The 18,881-nt window shown below is 41.0% G+C and overlaps 1 protein-coding gene across 3 annotated transcripts in view; it reads right to left on the reverse strand.

The window, feature by feature from the left end:
- The window catches only part of SLC9A7 (solute carrier family 9, subfamily A (NHE7, cation proton antiporter 7), member 7), a 150,336-nt gene that overhangs the window by 58,613 nt on the left and 72,842 nt on the right, over window positions 1-18,881 (reverse strand). For 2 of the 3 annotated variants that reach the window (XM_011982822.1, XM_011982823.1), the window contains exons 2-5: window positions 14,037-14,236; window positions 11,365-11,442; window positions 4,247-4,323; window positions 1,302-1,414 (exon numbers count right to left, since the gene is read on the reverse strand). In XM_011982822.1, the coding sequence (XP_011838212.1) occupies window positions 1,302-1,414; window positions 4,247-4,323; window positions 11,365-11,442; window positions 14,037-14,236 (468 nt within the window). The remainder of the gene's footprint in view (window positions 1-1,301; window positions 1,415-4,246; window positions 4,324-11,364; window positions 11,443-14,036; window positions 14,237-18,881) is intronic. The other variant, XM_011982824.1, reaches the window with a different exon arrangement.

Genomic DNA, 18,881 nt, shown 5'->3' on the forward strand with positions numbered 1-18,881 from the left:
TCTACTAAAAATACAAAAAAATTAGCTGGGCGTGGTGGTGCATGCCTGTAATCCCAGCTACTCGGGAGGCTGAGGCAGGAGAATCGCTTGAACCTGGGGGGCGGAGGTTACAGTGAACCAAGATCGTGCCATTGCACTCCAGCCTGGTCAACAAGAGCAAAACTCCATCTCAAAAACCCAACCAAACCAAAACAACAACAACAACAACAAACATGCTATACAGATACAATGGAATGGAATATTATTCAGCCTTAAAGGTTAGGAAATTATGACAAATGCTATAACATGGATGAACTTTGAGGACATTATGCTAAGTGAAATAAGCCAGTCACAAAAGGACAAATACTATATGATTTCACTTGTATGAAATTTCTACAGCAGTCAAGTTCATAGAGACAGAAAGTCAAAGATAGCTGCCAGGGGCTGCAGGGAAGGGAGACTGGGGAGTTGTTGTTTAAAGGGTACAGCATTTCAGTTTTGCAAGATGAAAAAGTTCTTGGGATTGGTTTCACAATGACGTGGGGATACTTAACGCTACTGAACTATACACTTAGAAACTGTTAAGATAGGCTGGGCACGGTGGCTCACACCAGTAATCCCAGCACTTTGGGAGGCTGAGGCGGGCAGATCACGAAGTCAGGAGATTGAGACCATCCTGGCTAACACAGTGAAACCCGCCTCTACTAAAAATACAAAAAAATTAGCCAGACGTGGTGGCGAGCACCTGTAGTCCCAGCTACTTGAGAGGCTGAGGCAGGAGAATGGCATGAACCTGGGAGGTGGAGGCTGCAGTGAGCCAAGATCGCATCACTGCACTCCAGCCTGGGCAACAGAGCAAGACTCCATCTCAAAAAAACAAACAAAAAAGAAACAAACTAAAGAAATTGTTAAGGTAGTAAATTTTACGTCAGGCATTTTTACAACAATGAAAAATTAATAATATAAAAGGAAATTGCATGCCCTTCTTAGAAAAGCCATCTAACTATAGTCCCACTGCTTGGGAGGCTGAGGCAGGAGGACTGCTTGAGCCCAGGAGGTCAAGGCTTCAGTGAGCTGTGATTGCACCACTGCACTCTAACTTGGGCAACAGAGTGAGATCCTGTCTCAGAAAAGGAAAAAGAAAAAGAAAAGCCATCTAAGTCTGTTAGACCCACCTATTGGTCACTTCTTCCACCACCATGCCATGCAAATAAATACTACATTCTCCCTACTACAACAAAAGTTAATGATTGCTCTGAACTTTTTAAGATTTAAATAATGGAATACCATAATAATAAAGCCAAATATGCAAAGCCAAATACCTGGGTCAGTGGCAGAGATGATTGCTCCAAAAAAGAGACAATCTGTGTAGTAAAATTTATCAGAGAGCTGTCCCATAATCTTCATGAGCTTCACCACACCATACATGAGATTTCTGTAAGAAGGTAAGGTAAACTATGTCAGGAGAAACAAATAAGTAACTTAGCAAACATGCAAGCAGAATAGTACTAGAATGCTGTTCTTAGAGATCTATGAAAATTAACAGGCAGCTGCCATGGTTGGACACTTATTAGAGACATTGGCAAATAGGACTTTGGCATCAAGTAAGAGTTTGCAAGTTAATGTCATCTTGCTGAAATATCTGAACATTTCATTTTTAAAAGTTGTACTCTAACAACTAAAGCAACCATGAAGTACAGTCTTCAATTAGCGACAAAGCTAAAGCATTTGAAACAACTGGGTAATACAGAGGAAAGGAAGAGACAGAACCTGGCATAATGTTTTTGTAGCAATAAGTTGCTACAAAACTCACAAGATTCTAAGATAATACATTTAAAGTCAGAGAAATCAGTAGACTGGATGAAAACGGAGAGAAAAAAATGGGTTGGTCGCAAAGATCCAAGGGATTGACCTACTACTGCCTTCTCTGCCAAAAATTATTTCAAAGAAAGGAAAAAGAGGCAAATATCTTTAAATATCCTATTAGAACATCCATATACCCATGAAGATATCTGGACTTTCACTCTTTGCATGGGTCAGGTGGGCCAGCAATAGCCCTCCTTATGCTATGTAGACTGTGACATGGGCTAAGAGGGACTACCAGGTTAAATTTTTCAGCTTGGAGGAAGAACATTTCCTACAAGACAGCTTGCAAATTGGGAGGAGTGAGGAGTGTGAAAAGGTCTAGTACGTGTTACAAGGGTATGTGTGCATGCACGTGTATATGTGTGTGCGTGTGCGTGTGGTGGCAGCAGCAGTGATAGCAGCAGCTGCAGGGGTTAGAGAAGTAAAAATAACCAAGGAATTGACTCATTATACCCTACAGCCAATGCTCTAATAATGAGATTCTTGATGCCACTGCCCACCTTTGTGTCTCAAATGCTTAGAAGGGGACTAGCTAAGCTAGGACTAAAAGAACTATTCGCAGAATGGAATCCTTTCGAGAAGAAACAGCTATAACTTAATGCTTGCCTATTGTGTGCCAGACACTGTTTTAGACACTTAACCAGTTCAATTTCATTTGACAGCAATTGTATGTTACAGATTTGATTTGCCCTTTGTTGCTTATCAAAGGCTTCTTTCATGTACCCTTTAAATATTCCTGGAACAAGACCTTCCTCTCCATTTCCTTCCACCAGTCTGTGACCTACACAATAGACTTCTCCGGTAGCCTTTTCCCCATTTTGCTTCCTGTCGTCACTAATGTCAGTTATGTAATGAGTCATTCTTCAATAATGTGTATCTCTTAAAGGATAAGTCCAAGCCCCTCCTTTTTTGATGGCACAAAAGACCCCTGCTATTATCTCCAGCCAATTGTTAAAAAATTCATAAAAATCCTAACTTTATTCAGATTTTCTTAGTTTTTAACCTAATGTCCTTTTTCTGTTCCAGGATCTTATCCGGGATACCACATGACATTTAGTCATCCAATCCCTTTAGTCTCCTCATGGCTGTGACAGCAGTTTCTTAGACTTCGCTTTTTTTTTTTTTTTTTTTTTTTTTTTTTTTTTTGAGATGGAGTCTCACTCTGTCACCAAGGCTGGAGGGCAGTGGCGTGATCTCAGCTCACTGCAAGCTCCACCTCCCAGGTTCACGCCATTCTCCTGCCTCAGCCTCCTGAGTAGCTGGGACTACAGGTGCCCGCCACCACGCCCAGCTAATTTTTTTTTTTTTTTTATTTTTAGTAGAGTGTTAGCCAGGATGGTCTCGATCTCCTGACCTTGTGATCCACCTGCCTCAGCCTCCCAAAGTGCTGGGATTACAGGCGTGAGCCACCGCGCCCGGCCAGACTTTGCTCATTTTTGATGACCTTGGCAGATTTAAGGAGTACTGGTCAGATATTTTGTAGATATATCCTTTGACTAGGATTTGTCTGATTTTTTTTCTCATGGTTATACTGAGGTAATGTGGTTTTAAGCGAACGACCAGAGAGGTAGAGTATCCTTCTCATCACAAATATCAAGGTACATACTATCAACGTGACTTACCACTGCTGATGTTGACCTTGATCACCTGGTTGAAGTAGTATTTGTCAGGCTTCTCCACTGTAAAGCTACTCTTTTTTCCTGCTTTCTGTACTGTACTCTTCAGAAAGAAGTCACTATGCACAGCCCACACTCAAAGAGGGAGTGGGAGGGGACTGAGCTCTACCTCCTTGAGGGGGATGTATCTACATGAAGTATTTGGAATTCTTCGCACAGGAGATTTGTCTCTTCTCTCCCATTTATTTATTCATCCAATCGCTTATTTATATCCATACGGACTCAGGGATATTTACTTTATGCTCTTGGGGATAATCTAATACAATGTTATTTGTTTTGTTGTTCTTCAGCCATTGGCTGGGGGGGCTTCGACCATTACAGGGGCTTTCGGTTGGCTCTTGTGTCCCTTTGACATCCCCCACATTCTTTTGCCTGTCTGTTTTCTGAGCACTTCCTTACTTTCTGGCATTATAAGATACTCCCTTTTCATCTTGTATATTTCCTGCCCCAGCCCTAGAATTAGCCATTTCTGCAAGGGGCTCTGGCTGTTTTTATCAAAGAATGATAATAGAAACCAAGGTCTGGGTGTTGGGTATAATTTTATTTCATGTAAATTGATCTTAATTTAAATAGCCACATGTGGCTAATAGCTACCATACTGAACAGTGTAAATCTCGATCCTGACTGCCATCAAAAATATCAAAATACTGGACTCTGTGGACCCAAATGGATCTCATCCCTATGGAATGTGTGTTAATTTGGTTATAATACAAAGGTTCACTTACCCAATAATGAAGCATGAAACAGCAGTCCCCAAGAAGGCATAGGCCAGTATAGACCCAAGATTTCTGAAAAAGTGTCTCTGAATAAAACAAACAAACAAAACTCAGGAATCACATTGTGATGTTCAACAATGAGCTTAAGAAACACATTAAAAGTCTCTAAAAAGTGGAACTCTACCTACTGTTTCCATTACATCAAGTAACAACTGAAGTTACTCCTATATGGTGCTATTTAACCTTAGACATCATGGTTTTAAGTTATCTTCTATACAGCCAGGTAGTGAGCAAGTAAGCAAGGACTTAGTAAATTTTCAGACAAAACTGCTCTGGATGATTACATTAAATTACAGTACGTGTGTGTATATGTTGTGCACGTGTGTGTGTGAGTAGATCAATCATTTTTATAGATTTAACCCAAACCATTTTACTCAGTGATTCAGCACATCACTTCCAGTTCTGGTGGTACCTCAGAAGATCATCACAGATAGAAGTTTAAAACAAAGTGTGAAAGTGCTATGTCATGAGCTTTCTGCTTAATTTGATATCAGAAAACAGAGTCCTAAATATCTGCTCATGGAACCTGAAGCATCTCCTTATATTCATCTAGATTAATGTCTGAAGCCTGGGAAAGAGTGACAATAGAGATGGATGTGGAGAAATGAGAAACAAATAGTTCCATTTAAGATGGCCAAGTTTATACAAAAAGAAACACACATCAATATCACATCTAGAAATTATTCAGAAAGAGGTGGCAAAACTGCAATCCTTTCAATGCTTCTGCACATTCATTGGTTACCTTAAAAATGTAAACACACACACACACACACACACACACACACACAGATTTACTTGTTTTACCATGTTGTCTTTGAAGGATTTACTTCTTACAAGTCATTAGGCCTGTGGGATATTCCAACAGAGGAAATTCTGCCTGTTCCTGGGATCCTAAGACACAGTTCTGCCTCCTCAAGGCATAAGCCATTCTCATTTGACAATCAGAACTATTTAACACAAACAGACAAAATCTCCCAACACCCTGATCAAACAAAGGCCAGGAACACTTTACCTAGATTTTTTTTAAAGGCAGGAGAGCCCCAGCATGTCAGCTGAGCAACATCAGAAAAAGACAGGGTACAGGAAGAAGAACCCAGACGAGATCAGGCAGCCACCATGAAGCATGACCAGACAAAGGGCTGCAGGTGTCCTCTGGTCTGCATCCCAGACACAGGGCCTTCCCAGTGCTTGCCCCTATCTGAGTCAGTGAAGAAGGTGTTAAGGAATGCCTGCTGCCCCTAAGCCACCTGCTCAGGAGAGAATCCTTCAAGGGCTTGCCATGCTGACAGGCACCGAATGAGGGTGCTGCCTGTACATAAGATGGACACATTATGTTTGCCTCTTAAATAACTGCCTTTTTGTTTTTAATCAAACGCATTTATACATCAATGTTTTGAAAAATATATATTTCCAAAAAATCAACAGTTGTGAGTCTGCTTCTCCTTAAAAGCTCCAGAAAGGGCTTTAATCAGGGAGGGCTAGGAGTGCACCAAGAACAAGGCACCAGATGAATGACACTTGTGAGGTATCCAAGAACAAATTTCAATCCCAGATGTGCTTTTCCTTGCCACTCAGCTTTCCTTCGGGTAGATATTCCCATGGTAACTCTGAATATAAATTAGATAAATTCATATTCATGACATTAGCCAAAGCAAAAAATTAGGAATGTAAATCTGTAGCCAAAAATACTTTCATAATATATTCTAAAATCACACACACACAATTACCCATCTCCCGTTCATATCTGCTGATGCGAGCTGAAACTTAACTGTATTTTGAAAAGCTATACTATTTGTGTATTATGTCTAGTACTTAAATGTATACTTCATAGTTCACAAAGTGTTTTCACATATATTAGCCCATCCAATTCTCACAATGATCTATCTGGAAGGTATTATTTGGACCATCTTATATGACAGAACCCAAGGTTCAAAGGCATGATGTAAGCTGCTTCAAGTCACATATCTGCCAAACCAAGGCCCAGACTGGAAAGGTGGTCTCCTGACCCCAAAGCATCATGCTCTCACTGTGCAAGCTGCCCTGCTACCCAGTTCTTCGATTCCCACTTCTCTTTGGGAAAGAAAGGACAGGAGGTATCCAGTAAAATCCTAGATCTTTCATCCTACCCTTATTTGGTTACAATACAGCCATGATTAGTTCAGAATCTCCCTTACTTTTCCTCCTCAATTATAAAATGACAAGAAGAGACAAAAGGAGATGATGGCATGCCCTGGCAAAGTCTTCAAAAATATAAGCCCAAGGCAGCCCAGGATGAGAAGTTTTGCTTTGGTGAAAATATACCTGACATCCCAATTTCTAGCTGTACCATTCTAAGCCTTACACTGCTACTCCTTGGGAAATCCCATCCCCTCCCATTCCTCACTGGCAAGTTTTAGCATGTTATTGTATATGTGTGTGAGAGTGAGGGAGAGAGAGAGACAGAAGGAGAGAGAGAGAAAGAGAGACAGAGAGAGAGAAAGAGTGTGTGTGTGTGTGTGTGTGTTTGGTGGGGGAGTCCACTAATAATGGCTTCTATGAGTGAATTATTTCCCTGCCAAGGCCCTCTAAGCAAACCATGAGTGGTAGCACAAAATCAAAGCTAATTCCAATGAGAACTTTTTTCAAGTCAGAAGGCCCAGGTCTGCATGATAGCTATATGAGGTGCATAGGTCAGAGGGTCTGAATGTTATCTGTGTATATACCATCCGTTAATTGGTGAAATATTTATTACACATTTCACTGACAACAGGTTTCATCAGAGATGGTAACCATATTAAGGACCAACTATTTAGGTGCCTTTATAGGGGCAATTTAAAAAGGAGAGAGACTAAACTAATAGTTGATAACCTGAAAGACTAGCTGTGATATTATGATGTGTATGTATTGGTTTTCATCTACAGTTCCTGGCTCATAAGCTCCCACAGCTCTTGTTACAGTCTTTTGTTGTAAGGTTGGGCACTTTAGGCCTCAGAAGCAGGTAGCAAAAAAAAAAAGAAGCTCTCTGACCTTCTCTTGCCCTCCTTTCAGCTGCTCCTTTTCTGTCCCAAGGCAGGCCATAGAAACTAAAAATATACTCTAATTTTCTCCTGCCTTTTTGAAGTAGGTCATAAGACCCTCATTTCAGAAGGGATCTTGCCCCATACTGGGGAGGAAGGTATGCCACACAGAAAGGCCAAGAAGAATCTGGACACATAGGCCTTGCTGGGTTTCCCCACTCAGTCTGTCAGCATTAGATCACACCCCTTTTGTCCAATCACTTTTCTACACAGTTGTCAATCATGGCTATGCAATGAAACCTCCACAAAAAGTTCAAGAGGATGGGATTCCGAGAGCTTCCAAATAGCTGAATACATGGAGGTTCCTGGATGGTGGTGCCCCGGGAGGGCATGGAAGCTCCATGCCCCTTTCTCCACACCTTGCCTTATGCATCTCTTCATCTGTATCCTTTGTAATATCTTTTATAATAAACCGGTACATATGAGTGTTTCCCTGAGTTCTGTGAGCCACTATAGCAATGTAATGAAAGAGGGGGTCATGGGAACCCCAACTTGAAGCCAGGCAGTCAGAAGTCCCAGACTTGTGACAGGTGTCTGAGATGGGGCAGGGGGCAGTATTGTGGGACTCAGCCTTCCGGGGGATCTGGCAGTATCTCCAGGTAGATAGTGTCAGAACTGAACTGGAGGATACCCAGCTGGTGTCTGCTGCAGAACTGATTGCCTGTTTGCTGGTAGGGAGAAATCCCTCCCACATTTAATCACAGAAGTCTTCTGTGTTGGTTACCATAGTGTGAGAGCAGAGAAAAACCAATTAGTGGGTTTTTTTCCCACTCAGGCTAGTATTTCAAAAACAAATTGATTGGGAACTGGCAAAGCCTGTGAGTTGTTTGTCTGTTGAGAAAATGGTGCTGATAAAGGGAAGGTTCTGCAAAAACTAAAATGTCTTTCAACCATCAGAGTGGCTTTCACAACCCATGATTTGGTTTCATTTTAAAACAACTATGACGATTATACATTAAGATTAGTTATGTAAAATATCAAATTACTCATCACCCATTTGATCTGAAGAAGAGTTCCCAAATTCTCCACTTATGTAAAAAATAACGTAATTTATACCCATAATAACCATCTCCCATCTATTACATGTCAGTAAATGACATACAAATTTGGATGACCCTGGCAACCCAGAGTAGTCAGGTAAACGATATGGTCTTTTTTTTGTACGGAAAACCTAAATCCAGAGGCAATAAGGCACAAAAGAACAACTCTGGGCTCTGGAGTCAGACAGACTGAGTCACCTTGACTCAGTCCCACACTATCTATGTAACCTCATATGCATCATTAATCATTCTGAGCTGAGATTCATCATCAGTAAAACGCAGGACACTCTACATGTGAGTACACAAATGTACTGGGCTGGTGTGCAGAAACACACAGCCTCTGCTCCTCAAGCACCTATTATGGAGATGGAACTTATGTTCCATTTCTCTCCCTCTTCCCCTCCTGCCCTGAAGGTTATGCAGTAAGAAGGGGTCACTTGATCTCTGGAAGAGGAAGTTTGACCCTGACTTGTAATCTTGACCTTGTTGTGCAAGGTGGGGAATTGTTCTTGCTCCTTTAGCCTCCATGCTGTGAGCAAAAGAGGCAGCTTTTGGCAGGCCCAGCAATTTCTAGGATCTCTCCATTTCAGCCTCCTTAAGTGTAACTGTGACCGACCTGGCTAAAGGGTACCTGTCCTCAATTCATGAGGTAGGGTGTAAGAAGCCCCATTACTAAAGGTTAAGTGACATACTCCAACATGCATCTACCAGGGACTTTGGATCATAAATGAATCATTTAATCACAAGTTAACTCTTTGTGTCTGTTTAATCAATGAGTCGGAAACCTGGGGGAGAAGCAGTGTGAACTAATCTTCAATCACCATCACCTTCTTACAGAGTTTCTGTGAAGATTAGAAAGAATGGATGTAAAAACAGAAATAAAGAATATCTGTTCTTAGTACATACCAAATGCTCTGTAAACTATATTTATGTTGGTTGGAAATTGTTTAAAAACCATCTGAAAAGTGCAGAGTGACTTTGATAGAAAACCCAGCCTGACGGGCCGGCATCCTCTCATAAAATGAATTGGGAAGTATTCCCTTTTCTATTTTGTGAAAGAATTTGTATGAGATTGGTATTATTTATTCCATAAATGCTTGATATAATTCACCAGTAAAGCCATATGGGTGTCTGGAAAGGTTTTTCATTATGAACTCAATTTCTTTAATACAGGTCGGTTCAAGCTTTCCATCTCTTCTCATGTTGATAATTTACGTCTTTCAAGGAATTTGTCCATTTCACCTGGGTTGCCCGATTTACTTGTTTTTCTTTTTTTGAGTTGTTTTTCATGGCAAGATCTCATTAGGATGTTGTCAAACTTACTGGCACAAAAATTGTTCATAGTGTTCCCTTATCCTTTTGATATCTGAAGGGTCTGTAGTAAAGTCCTTTCTTCTATTCCTAATACAGGTAATTTGTTTCTTTCCTCCTTTTTTCTCAACTGATCTAGCTAGAGTTTATCAGTTTCGGAGGCATTTTCTAGATCCTAAGGATGTTGCTGAGTTTTATTGTCAGGCAAAATCTCTCTTCTCTAGACTCACTGAAAAGGTTTCCTTTAGTCCTCATTCAGAAAGAGAGCTGAAACAAGTTCCACAGCTGTTACCTGCCTTTGGGGAGGCTTAATTTTCAGACAATATTACCACAATGGGAGAGGGAGAGAGCCACCCATAAATATTTGTAAAGATATTTGGCATTTGTTTTTATTTATCTATCTATTTATTTATCTATTTATTTATTTATTTATTTAAAACCAGGTCTTGCTCTGTGGCCCAGACTGGAGTACAGAGACATAATCAAGGCTCACTACAGCCTCAAACTCCTAGGCTCAAGCTCCTCACCTCAGACTCCTCCAAGAGTAACTAGGACTACAGGCATGTACCACCATGCCCAGCTACTTTTTTTTACTTTTTGTAGAGGCATGGTCTTGCTATGTTGCCTAGGCTGGTATTTTGTATTTTAAATAACTAGAAGCTCTGGCCCAACCTTGCTGTCTAGCACGATGACCCTCAGTAATAAGGATACTTAGTTTCTTTAAAACTTTTTATTTTGGAATAATTATAGACTCACATAAGTTGCAAAGATTAAGTACAGAGAGGTCTCATGTACCCTTCGCCCAGTTTCCCCCAGTGATTACATCTTACATAACTATGGTACAATATCAAAACCAAGAAACTGGCATTATATGTATTATGTGTGTGCATAGTTCCCTGTCATTTAATCAAATGTGTAGATTTGCATGACTACCACCACAATCAAAATACACAACTGTTCCATCACCCTGAAGATGTCCCTCATGCTACCCTTTTATAAGCACCCCCAGCCCAATGCCCCCACCATCCCTATTCACTGGCAACCACTAATTTGTTTTCCAACCCTTTAATTTTGTCATTTTTACAATGCTATATAAATGAAATCATAGAATATATAACCTTTTAAGATTGGATTTTTTTCACTCAGCATAATGCCTTTGAGATCCATAAAGGTCATTGGGTGTATCAATAGGTTGTTCTGTTTTATGGTTGAGTAGTATTCTACAATATGGATATACCATTGTTTGTTTAACCATTCACCTATTATAGAACATTTTGGTTGTTTCCAGCGTTTGTCTATTACAAGTTGGTATGAACAATCATGTATAGGTTTTTATGTGAACATAGGTTTTCATTTCTCTGGGATAAATCCCCAGGAGTGAAATTGTGGGTCATATGGCAATTTCAACTTTAGTTTTATTAGAAACTGCCAACTTGTTTTCCAGAGTGGCTGTACCATTTTACATTCCCACTGGCAATGTATGGGAGTTCCAGATTTTAAAACAGAAATGAATCATTGATGAGAAGTCAACTATAGTCTCTGAGTGGGTGAAGAACAGAGTAATAAGCAATCTGGGAGAAGAAAAATAACTAGAAAATTATGCAGGTAAATTAACACAGAGATTCACATGATTTCAGAAATATTGGCAAAAACCTCTTACCTTCTTTAAGCTGTATCCAGCATGAAAAATAATTGGAGGCAGAAGAATGTTGAAAAATACTTCTGGATCAAATGTTACCTGAAAGTTTAAAAAGAAAAAAAAGCCAATTTTTTATTTAACTCCAATTCACGCTATAATATTTGCTTAATATTTGAAGCCATTGACTAAAGTTTGAATATTTAGAGCAAATAACATAAATGTGAAAAATCATGGACTTATCCCAGAGGAGAAGCTATGACTCCCCATGGACTGGCATGCTCTTCTCCCCATAACATTTTGCTCTTATGATCTTGCTTGTGCTGTTTTAAAACATAATAAGACACAACAGCTTCACGCAATTTTGAGAACTCACAGAAAGCTTCCGGCTAGTGTTTTTCATAAAAACATCTTGGCCAGGTGCGGTGGCTCACGCCTATAATCCCAGCACTTTGGGAGGCCGAGGCGGGCCGATCACAAGGTCAGGAGTTCGAGACCAACACGGCTAATACAGTGAAACTCCATCTCTACTAAAAATACAAAACTTAGCTGGGCATGGTGGCAGATGCCTGTAATCCCAGCTACTTGGGAGGCTGAGGCAGGAGAATCGCTTGAACCCGGGAGGCGGAGGTTGCAGTGAGCTGAGATCGCGCCACTGCACTCCAGCCTGAGCAACAGAGCGAGACTCCATCTCAAAAAACAAACAAAACAAAACAAAACAAAATCTTGATTTTCATCACACCTTTATAAAGGCTCAACTGCAATAAAAGATGCCATCGTGATTCTTTATTAACTTCCTGGATCCTCTCACAGAATCCTTTATAGACAAAATTGTGCTGAATTTAAGTCTCTTTTGAGTGACCAGCCTTCTGTGACACTTGATGTAGCCTAAATCAAAGTCACCAGCAATGTTAGTGGCTTCCTGAACATCAGCATAAATTGGGCAACTTTAAAGGAACTGAAATTTCTTATAGGTTTGATACAGGGAAATTAATCAAATGACTCTGAAACTTTTAGAGAGCAAAGTTTTATCATATCCAGAAAAAAATTCAGCATGCTATAAACATGCTAACCTTTTTAAAGAATTTGTTCATGCTGGTCAATTACTTGGCTTGTGTTTCAATTAATTATTTTTAAACCTTCATTCTAGTTATTAAACGTTAACTTTTTTGTTTAGAAACTGGAGGTGTTAATCAGCCTAATAAAAGTAGATTCTTTCAAATGATGCTTTATTCTCTCTTCTTGTTAAAGAAGAGCGTTCTGCAAAGCAGGGAATGTCAGAATAAGAAGGAGCCTTGGACAGTACCTACCCAATATGAGGACACTGGGCCCAAAGGCAGTGCAACTTGCTGGATGCCACCAAACCCAATAATGTACAAACTAGCATAAGGGTTTTCTGACACTCAGTTCAATCCTCTCCTTATCAATCAAGCTACATCAACATGTCTCTTTTCCCTCAACTAGCAACAATCATCCCAGCCTTGATTGTTCTCCCACCTTTGCTTTGTGCAGCAAAGTTTTAAACAGAGGGGATTTAAATAAACAGGTTTCTAAAGATAAGGGAGCAAAAGTCAGCTTCCTCTTCTATTATGAACTGAAAGATGGAAATGTGTTGGTATCATTTCCCTTTTCCCCCTGTCTTATCCAGTATGAAGGGCTCAAGCTGCCATTTCCAAACAGCCATTAAGTGTGGTATTTACATTGGGTTTCTTTCTCAGTTGCACTGAATTTCAGAATGTTTATGAAAACCCCATGCTTTCTTATGAAGAGTTGAGAGCAAACAGTACTGCCATTAGGGACACAGAAAAGATGGTCATATTTAATGCTCCAGGTGGAGAATAATTTTCCTTAAGGATTAGATTCCAAAAACAACAAGAATTTAATTTCTGGAGCACACGCTACACTCTGCCTTTCACTGTCAGCCTTCACATACCTTAGCCTTGTGCTGTATTAAAAGGGGCTTCCCACAACCTGGGTCTCCCAAGACTGCTATGCAGAAGGCTTCCTTCTGATAAAGCCTGGTCTATAAGGTAATGCAGTATACATCAATTCATACAGATTTCTTGCTTATCCTGGAAATTACCCGTGCAAGGAGACGCATAATGCTTTTTCATGTGGACTATGTTGCTACTCCAACATTACATGAAAATGCTTGGACTCTAATTCTAAGACAACAAGATCTTCTTCTTCCCCTGAAGATTCATTAAGCCTTTGGCATCAATCACCAATAAGAGTAAGCACTCAAATATTTGTAGGATATAGCAAAAGAACCATGAAGAACTAAGAATTACCCTTGTGAATACTGCATAAATTAAGCTAAAGGTGAAATCAATCTTATTTTAAGAAAGTAGCAATATTATCCCTAAACCACAGGAAGGGTAAGAGACATAGCAAAGAGGAGATGGTGGCTGGATAAATGACCTGAGTGGGGACGTACAAACCCATTGCACAATCAGTGACCCATTTCAGCTACAGATGCTAACAAACCCACGAAGGTCACTAGCTGAAAGGCTCAAGTTAAAGATCTGGTTCTTCCTTCTCCTCATCATGGACCAAAAAGCTTCCTAACAAAACAGAGAGCCAGGAATGTTACCAGTAATCCAGGAGTTTGGAAGGGTTTCTCTCCACCAGGTCAAGACGAGTCAGGGAATCAACAACCATGTCAGGACAATGATGACTGAGTGTCCCCAGCTCACCTTCCGTAGCATATCATTCTGCTCTACGCTGTTGATCTTGCCAGGGCTGATTTCTCCTTTCAGAGTGTATTCGAAGAACTTTCCACTGACATTCACTAATAAGGTACTGAAGGCCCTGTCTTCCTGAGTGCAGCTGAGTGATTTGTCACGGCCACTGGTAGCAGGGGTACCATACCTCAGGATCACCCCAACAATGAGCCCTGAAAGAGTGGAAAAAAAACTCATCAGGCCTGAGGAAGGATAGAGAAAGTGTGGAAATAATGGCATGGTTGATTTTCAACAACTAAGAAATGCAGCAATAATTTTAGAAACGACATGGGGTATGTATCTTAGGAGAAACTAACTGCGTGGGCCTTCAGGATTGAAAGGGTTAAGCATCCATCTATTCTGGTCTGATTTAAGTTGTTTGGCCACCAGGAGGACAAGGTGGGACAGTACCTTCGGTGGTATTATGACACTGTGAGCACTTTTTTTGTTCTTTGAGTGGAGTCTCACTCTCTCACCCAGGCTGGAGTGCAATGGCACGATCTCGGCTCATTGCAACCTCCACTTCCCAGGTTCCAGTAATTCTCCTGCCTCAGCCCCCCAAGTAGCTGGGACTACAGGCACCTGCCACTACACCCAGCTATTTTTGTTTGTTTGGGTTTTTTTTTGTATTTTTAGCAGAGACGAGGTTTCATTACGTTGGCCAGGCTGGTCTTGAACTCCTAACCTCAAGTGATCTGCTGGCTTCGGCTTCCCAAAGTGCTGGGATTACAGGTGTGAGCCACCACACCCGGCAATCCCTGTGACCACTTTTAACACCTGAGCATGCCTCATTTCTCAGGCTTCTAGTGGAGGAAGATGGGATGACAAGCAGCAAAGATTTTTCTGGCCAGGACAGCACAAAGCAGAACTGCTGAGCTCTTTCATTTCACCCAGCAGCATCCCTCAAGCCAGTCCTGCTGCCATGTGCCAGCAAGGACCAGGCCACTGGAATTTCTAGTTGCTATAAATGTAACTTGCTTTGCTACGCATCAGAAGAAAGGGCAGGGGGATTCCTTTGCTTAGGTCATTTGAAGCACTGGGTATCATGGAGAAGGTAATTACACCCCTTGGGAAGTGAAGCACTGCAGTGTACATTTGAGCGGTCAGGATTCAGGGGCTGGAGAGCTGGCTTCTTGGGGCTGTAGCTATGAGATGGCTAAGATCATCAGCTACAAGTATGTAAGTCTCATACCCTTCTTAGTAGGGCTTTCCCATTAGGGAAAAATAAAAACAGCAAGATCACGTATAAGCATTCAGTTCTGTGAATAAGGAAAGAGTGTGGCTCCCTGGACCTGAACATGAGTCAGATGTGCCCAAGGAAAAGTGAGTGAAAGATTTAAAAACAAAAACAAAAACAGCCATAAATGACTATCAGACACTTTCTATAATTATCTTAGCAGGAAAATTTCAGACTTCTTTCTAAATTCAGTTCTTTGTTGGAAATATTAAAAGACAGAATGGCATATTTGCTTCCTCATCTCATTTTGCCATTAATGGAGAAAGTTATATGAGAAAAAGAAAGAACGATGTTTATTGTCTTCCATGTGTAATGTTCTATAATGTCTCTTATCACCGAGATATGTAAGAACTCACAAGACATTGTTGAATAACAATTAAAATATAAAATCTAGAAAAACATAGTTCTTTAAGCCAAAATCTGCATCTGTGTTGCATTATTATCATTATTATAGACCCATATTAACAGATAATTGCAGTTTGTTGACTTGTAATAAAATAACTTGATTTTTTTACAACTTAAAAAATGAGTTTCTTAATAATCTCATTCTGACCAGATATGAAACAATTTGAAAACCTTTAAAGGCATATAAGAAAAACCAGACCTTTTATTTTATTTTATTTATTTATTGTTGAGAGAGTCTCACTTCATCATCCAGGCTGGAGTGTAGTGGTGCAATCTCAGCTCGCTGCAACCTCCGCCTCCCAGGTTCAAGCAATTCTCCTGCCTCAGCCTCCCCAGTAGCTGGGACTACAGGCACCCGCCACCATGCCCTGCTAATTTTTGTATTTTTAGTAGAGATGGGGTTTTGCCATGTTGGCTAGGCTGGTCTCGAATTATTGACCTCTGGTGATCCACCTGCCTCGGCCTCCCAAAGTGCTGGGATTACAGGCGTGAGTCACCATGCCTGGCCCCAGACCTTTTAAAAGAACATATTTTTAAAAACATATTTATCATTACCAAAAAGAGATGTCTGTAGGGAAAAGTAATGAAAACTCCATAACTCAGATAGTGCTAGCTGTCTGGTAAATGGGCCAAAAGCAGGCATTTAAGGTCTTCAGAGCCAATCTTTTGTTCAGGTCTTATTGCTGGAATTTATATTCATTTCTTCCTGTGGGATGATAAACCAGATGACACTAGAGATGGTCAGCTGGCATTTACTCAGCCCTGCTCTGCTCGGCCTTGGCAACGGACTTCCTAGCTGGCAGTCTCTTTACCATCTTGTGGTTTAGGGTTTTCTGGGTGTCTGTGCTGGTAACTGAAGTTGGGGAGGTGCCTACACTGACATGGCTGCTGGCCTTGGGTCTTCATTACTGTTCTAGGTGAGGAGGGGCCCTGGAGACTTGTGGTCTGTAACCCCAATACGTAATCTGTCTCACTGACCTATCTCTTCTCCTTCACCCTGGTCGTCAGCACCCTCCATCACTTGTCTCTACAAGTCAACACTCAGAGGGTCTCTCCAAGGGAGGAGGCGTCTTCCGTGTGCTGTAAGGCCTGACGTTGAAGGGCACTCTCCAATCCTTCTTTTCCCCACTCTCATCGTTCTGGTAATTGTGCTGGTGACCGTGTGGAAGACCCCCATGGTGCAGATAACATCTATAATGGCTTCAGTCTACTGTATCTATACTGCCTGGCACTGGAACTCCACCAGGGCCTGCAATCTTTGCTGCCTGTGAACCCTTTTCTCCTTCAACATTGAACTCCACAGCTTCTCTATCCCCTGTACTGCCAGGGTGCTTCCTGGGGGTTATTCTTCTTTATGACAATCTGGCATACAAATACATCTCACCCAGTGTCATTCCTGTGCGTGAAACCATATATGTTTCTTACACTGAACCATCTTACTGTTCCCAAACTTTCACTGGGATAACCTTCTTGTCCTGTTCGCAGGCTGCCACTCCCTCTGCCTCTGCCCATGGTGTCATGCCAAGTGTCTCAGCCTCACTGCTCATGTCTGCGGACACAGTGATGGTGACTGGGACCAGCTGTGGCAGCAGTGGCTCCTTTGCAGGTGTCATGGTAATGAGACTGGTGGCAGTGGAGCTGTTCAGAGCTCTGTGGGGGGCCCTCCCTCCACTCTAGATGAACTCTGTGATGCTTTTTAGTCTTATTTCACCCCCTGGTTAGACAGTTATTTTCTGATGAAGTTTTACATGACAAAGATGACTCTAGAGCCCTTCAACACTCATCATAATACAGGATGATCTGCAGCATCTGGAGGCGGCTACCTGGAACATGATTGAACTTAAATGTCATCAGGAAACCAAAATAAGTCATTTACAGACTATCTTTCTCCTAAAAATCAGAGCCTGCTTCATGTAACTCATTGTTTCTTGACTTTTCTAACCTGATTATTAGCAGAGCTAATGGAAAGACTGAAGCATACTAGCAAAGGTCCCCATGAATACTACTCTCACAAAAGAGGGGATTTATGTTTGTAGACAAATTCCTCAATTACAGGAAACACTCTTCAACTCTCTTCCAGTAATCATCACCATCATATTTACAATCATCACCAGATGACGAATATTGTTTTTTAAAGTTGTAAAACCTTTCTTCTCTACCCTGGCCCAATGCACCCATATTAAAGATGGGAGACAGTGAAGGTGGTGATGCTGCCCCCTTGTGGTTAAAATATGGCAACACAAAACAACACAGCAGAGATGTAAGGTTAACACCATCCTGACAGTTTTGACCAAAAATATACCAAGCCACAGGGTATACCACTAACTCAAGGTAGAGTTTGGGTACCTCCCCAGACATTTTAGATTCATATTTATTACCACTATATTCCATGGCATGATATTAAGTTCATATTTGGCGTTTTCCAGTTGAAGAAAGAATAGGATATTAGAACTGCAGGAAGGTAATTAGGTGAGAAAATGATAAAGACTTGGAGAAAACATGAACAGCATACTTTCATCTGCTGGATCTCGGAGACATCCTGACAGGGAACTGTGAAGTGGTCATAGCTACAAGGAATTAAAACATGCATTAGATTTTTTTTGAAAGCTCCAGAAAGTTCAGTATTCATAAAAAATGATGGAGAGCAACAGAGGCACTAATGATTTGACCAGATTAACAGCCTAGTGTTCTAGATCACAAAGAGAAATAACCTACTGTGGGTTTGGGCCAGGGAAAACAGCACATAAAATGTTAGCTGATAAAGAGACAATCACTGATTTCATAGGTACATTACTAATGAAAGAATTGTTTTGAACTTTTACAGAAAGCAAATATGGATGAAATTCCTTTGATATTTGATGTGGCTTAAAACAAGATGGTAAACTCCAAAGGGGCAAAAATTCGAGACTGTTTCAACTTGTGGGTATGAAAACAACTCACTTCACAGCTGTACTAGCATATATGTAGTTTATGGATGTGCTTATCCAAAACTTGGTAGTAGGATGAAGGAATATAATCATGAGAGCGATATGTGGCTTAAAAATCCCAAGGGTTCATTAAAGAAACCAGCTCCCACTGATCTGGTGCCAGTTTTCCTTTTGTGGCTGAGGCTGTTGGGAGGACAGCTGAACAAGTGGACGCGGTGAGGTTTAATTCTAGACAGCCATCCATCAGCT

The sequence above is a fragment of the Mandrillus leucophaeus genome, unplaced genomic scaffold (assembly GCF_000951045.1).
Source record: "Mandrillus leucophaeus isolate KB7577 unplaced genomic scaffold, Mleu.le_1.0 Scaffold243, whole genome shotgun sequence".
Taxonomy (NCBI): Eukaryota; Metazoa; Chordata; class Mammalia; order Primates; family Cercopithecidae; genus Mandrillus; species Mandrillus leucophaeus.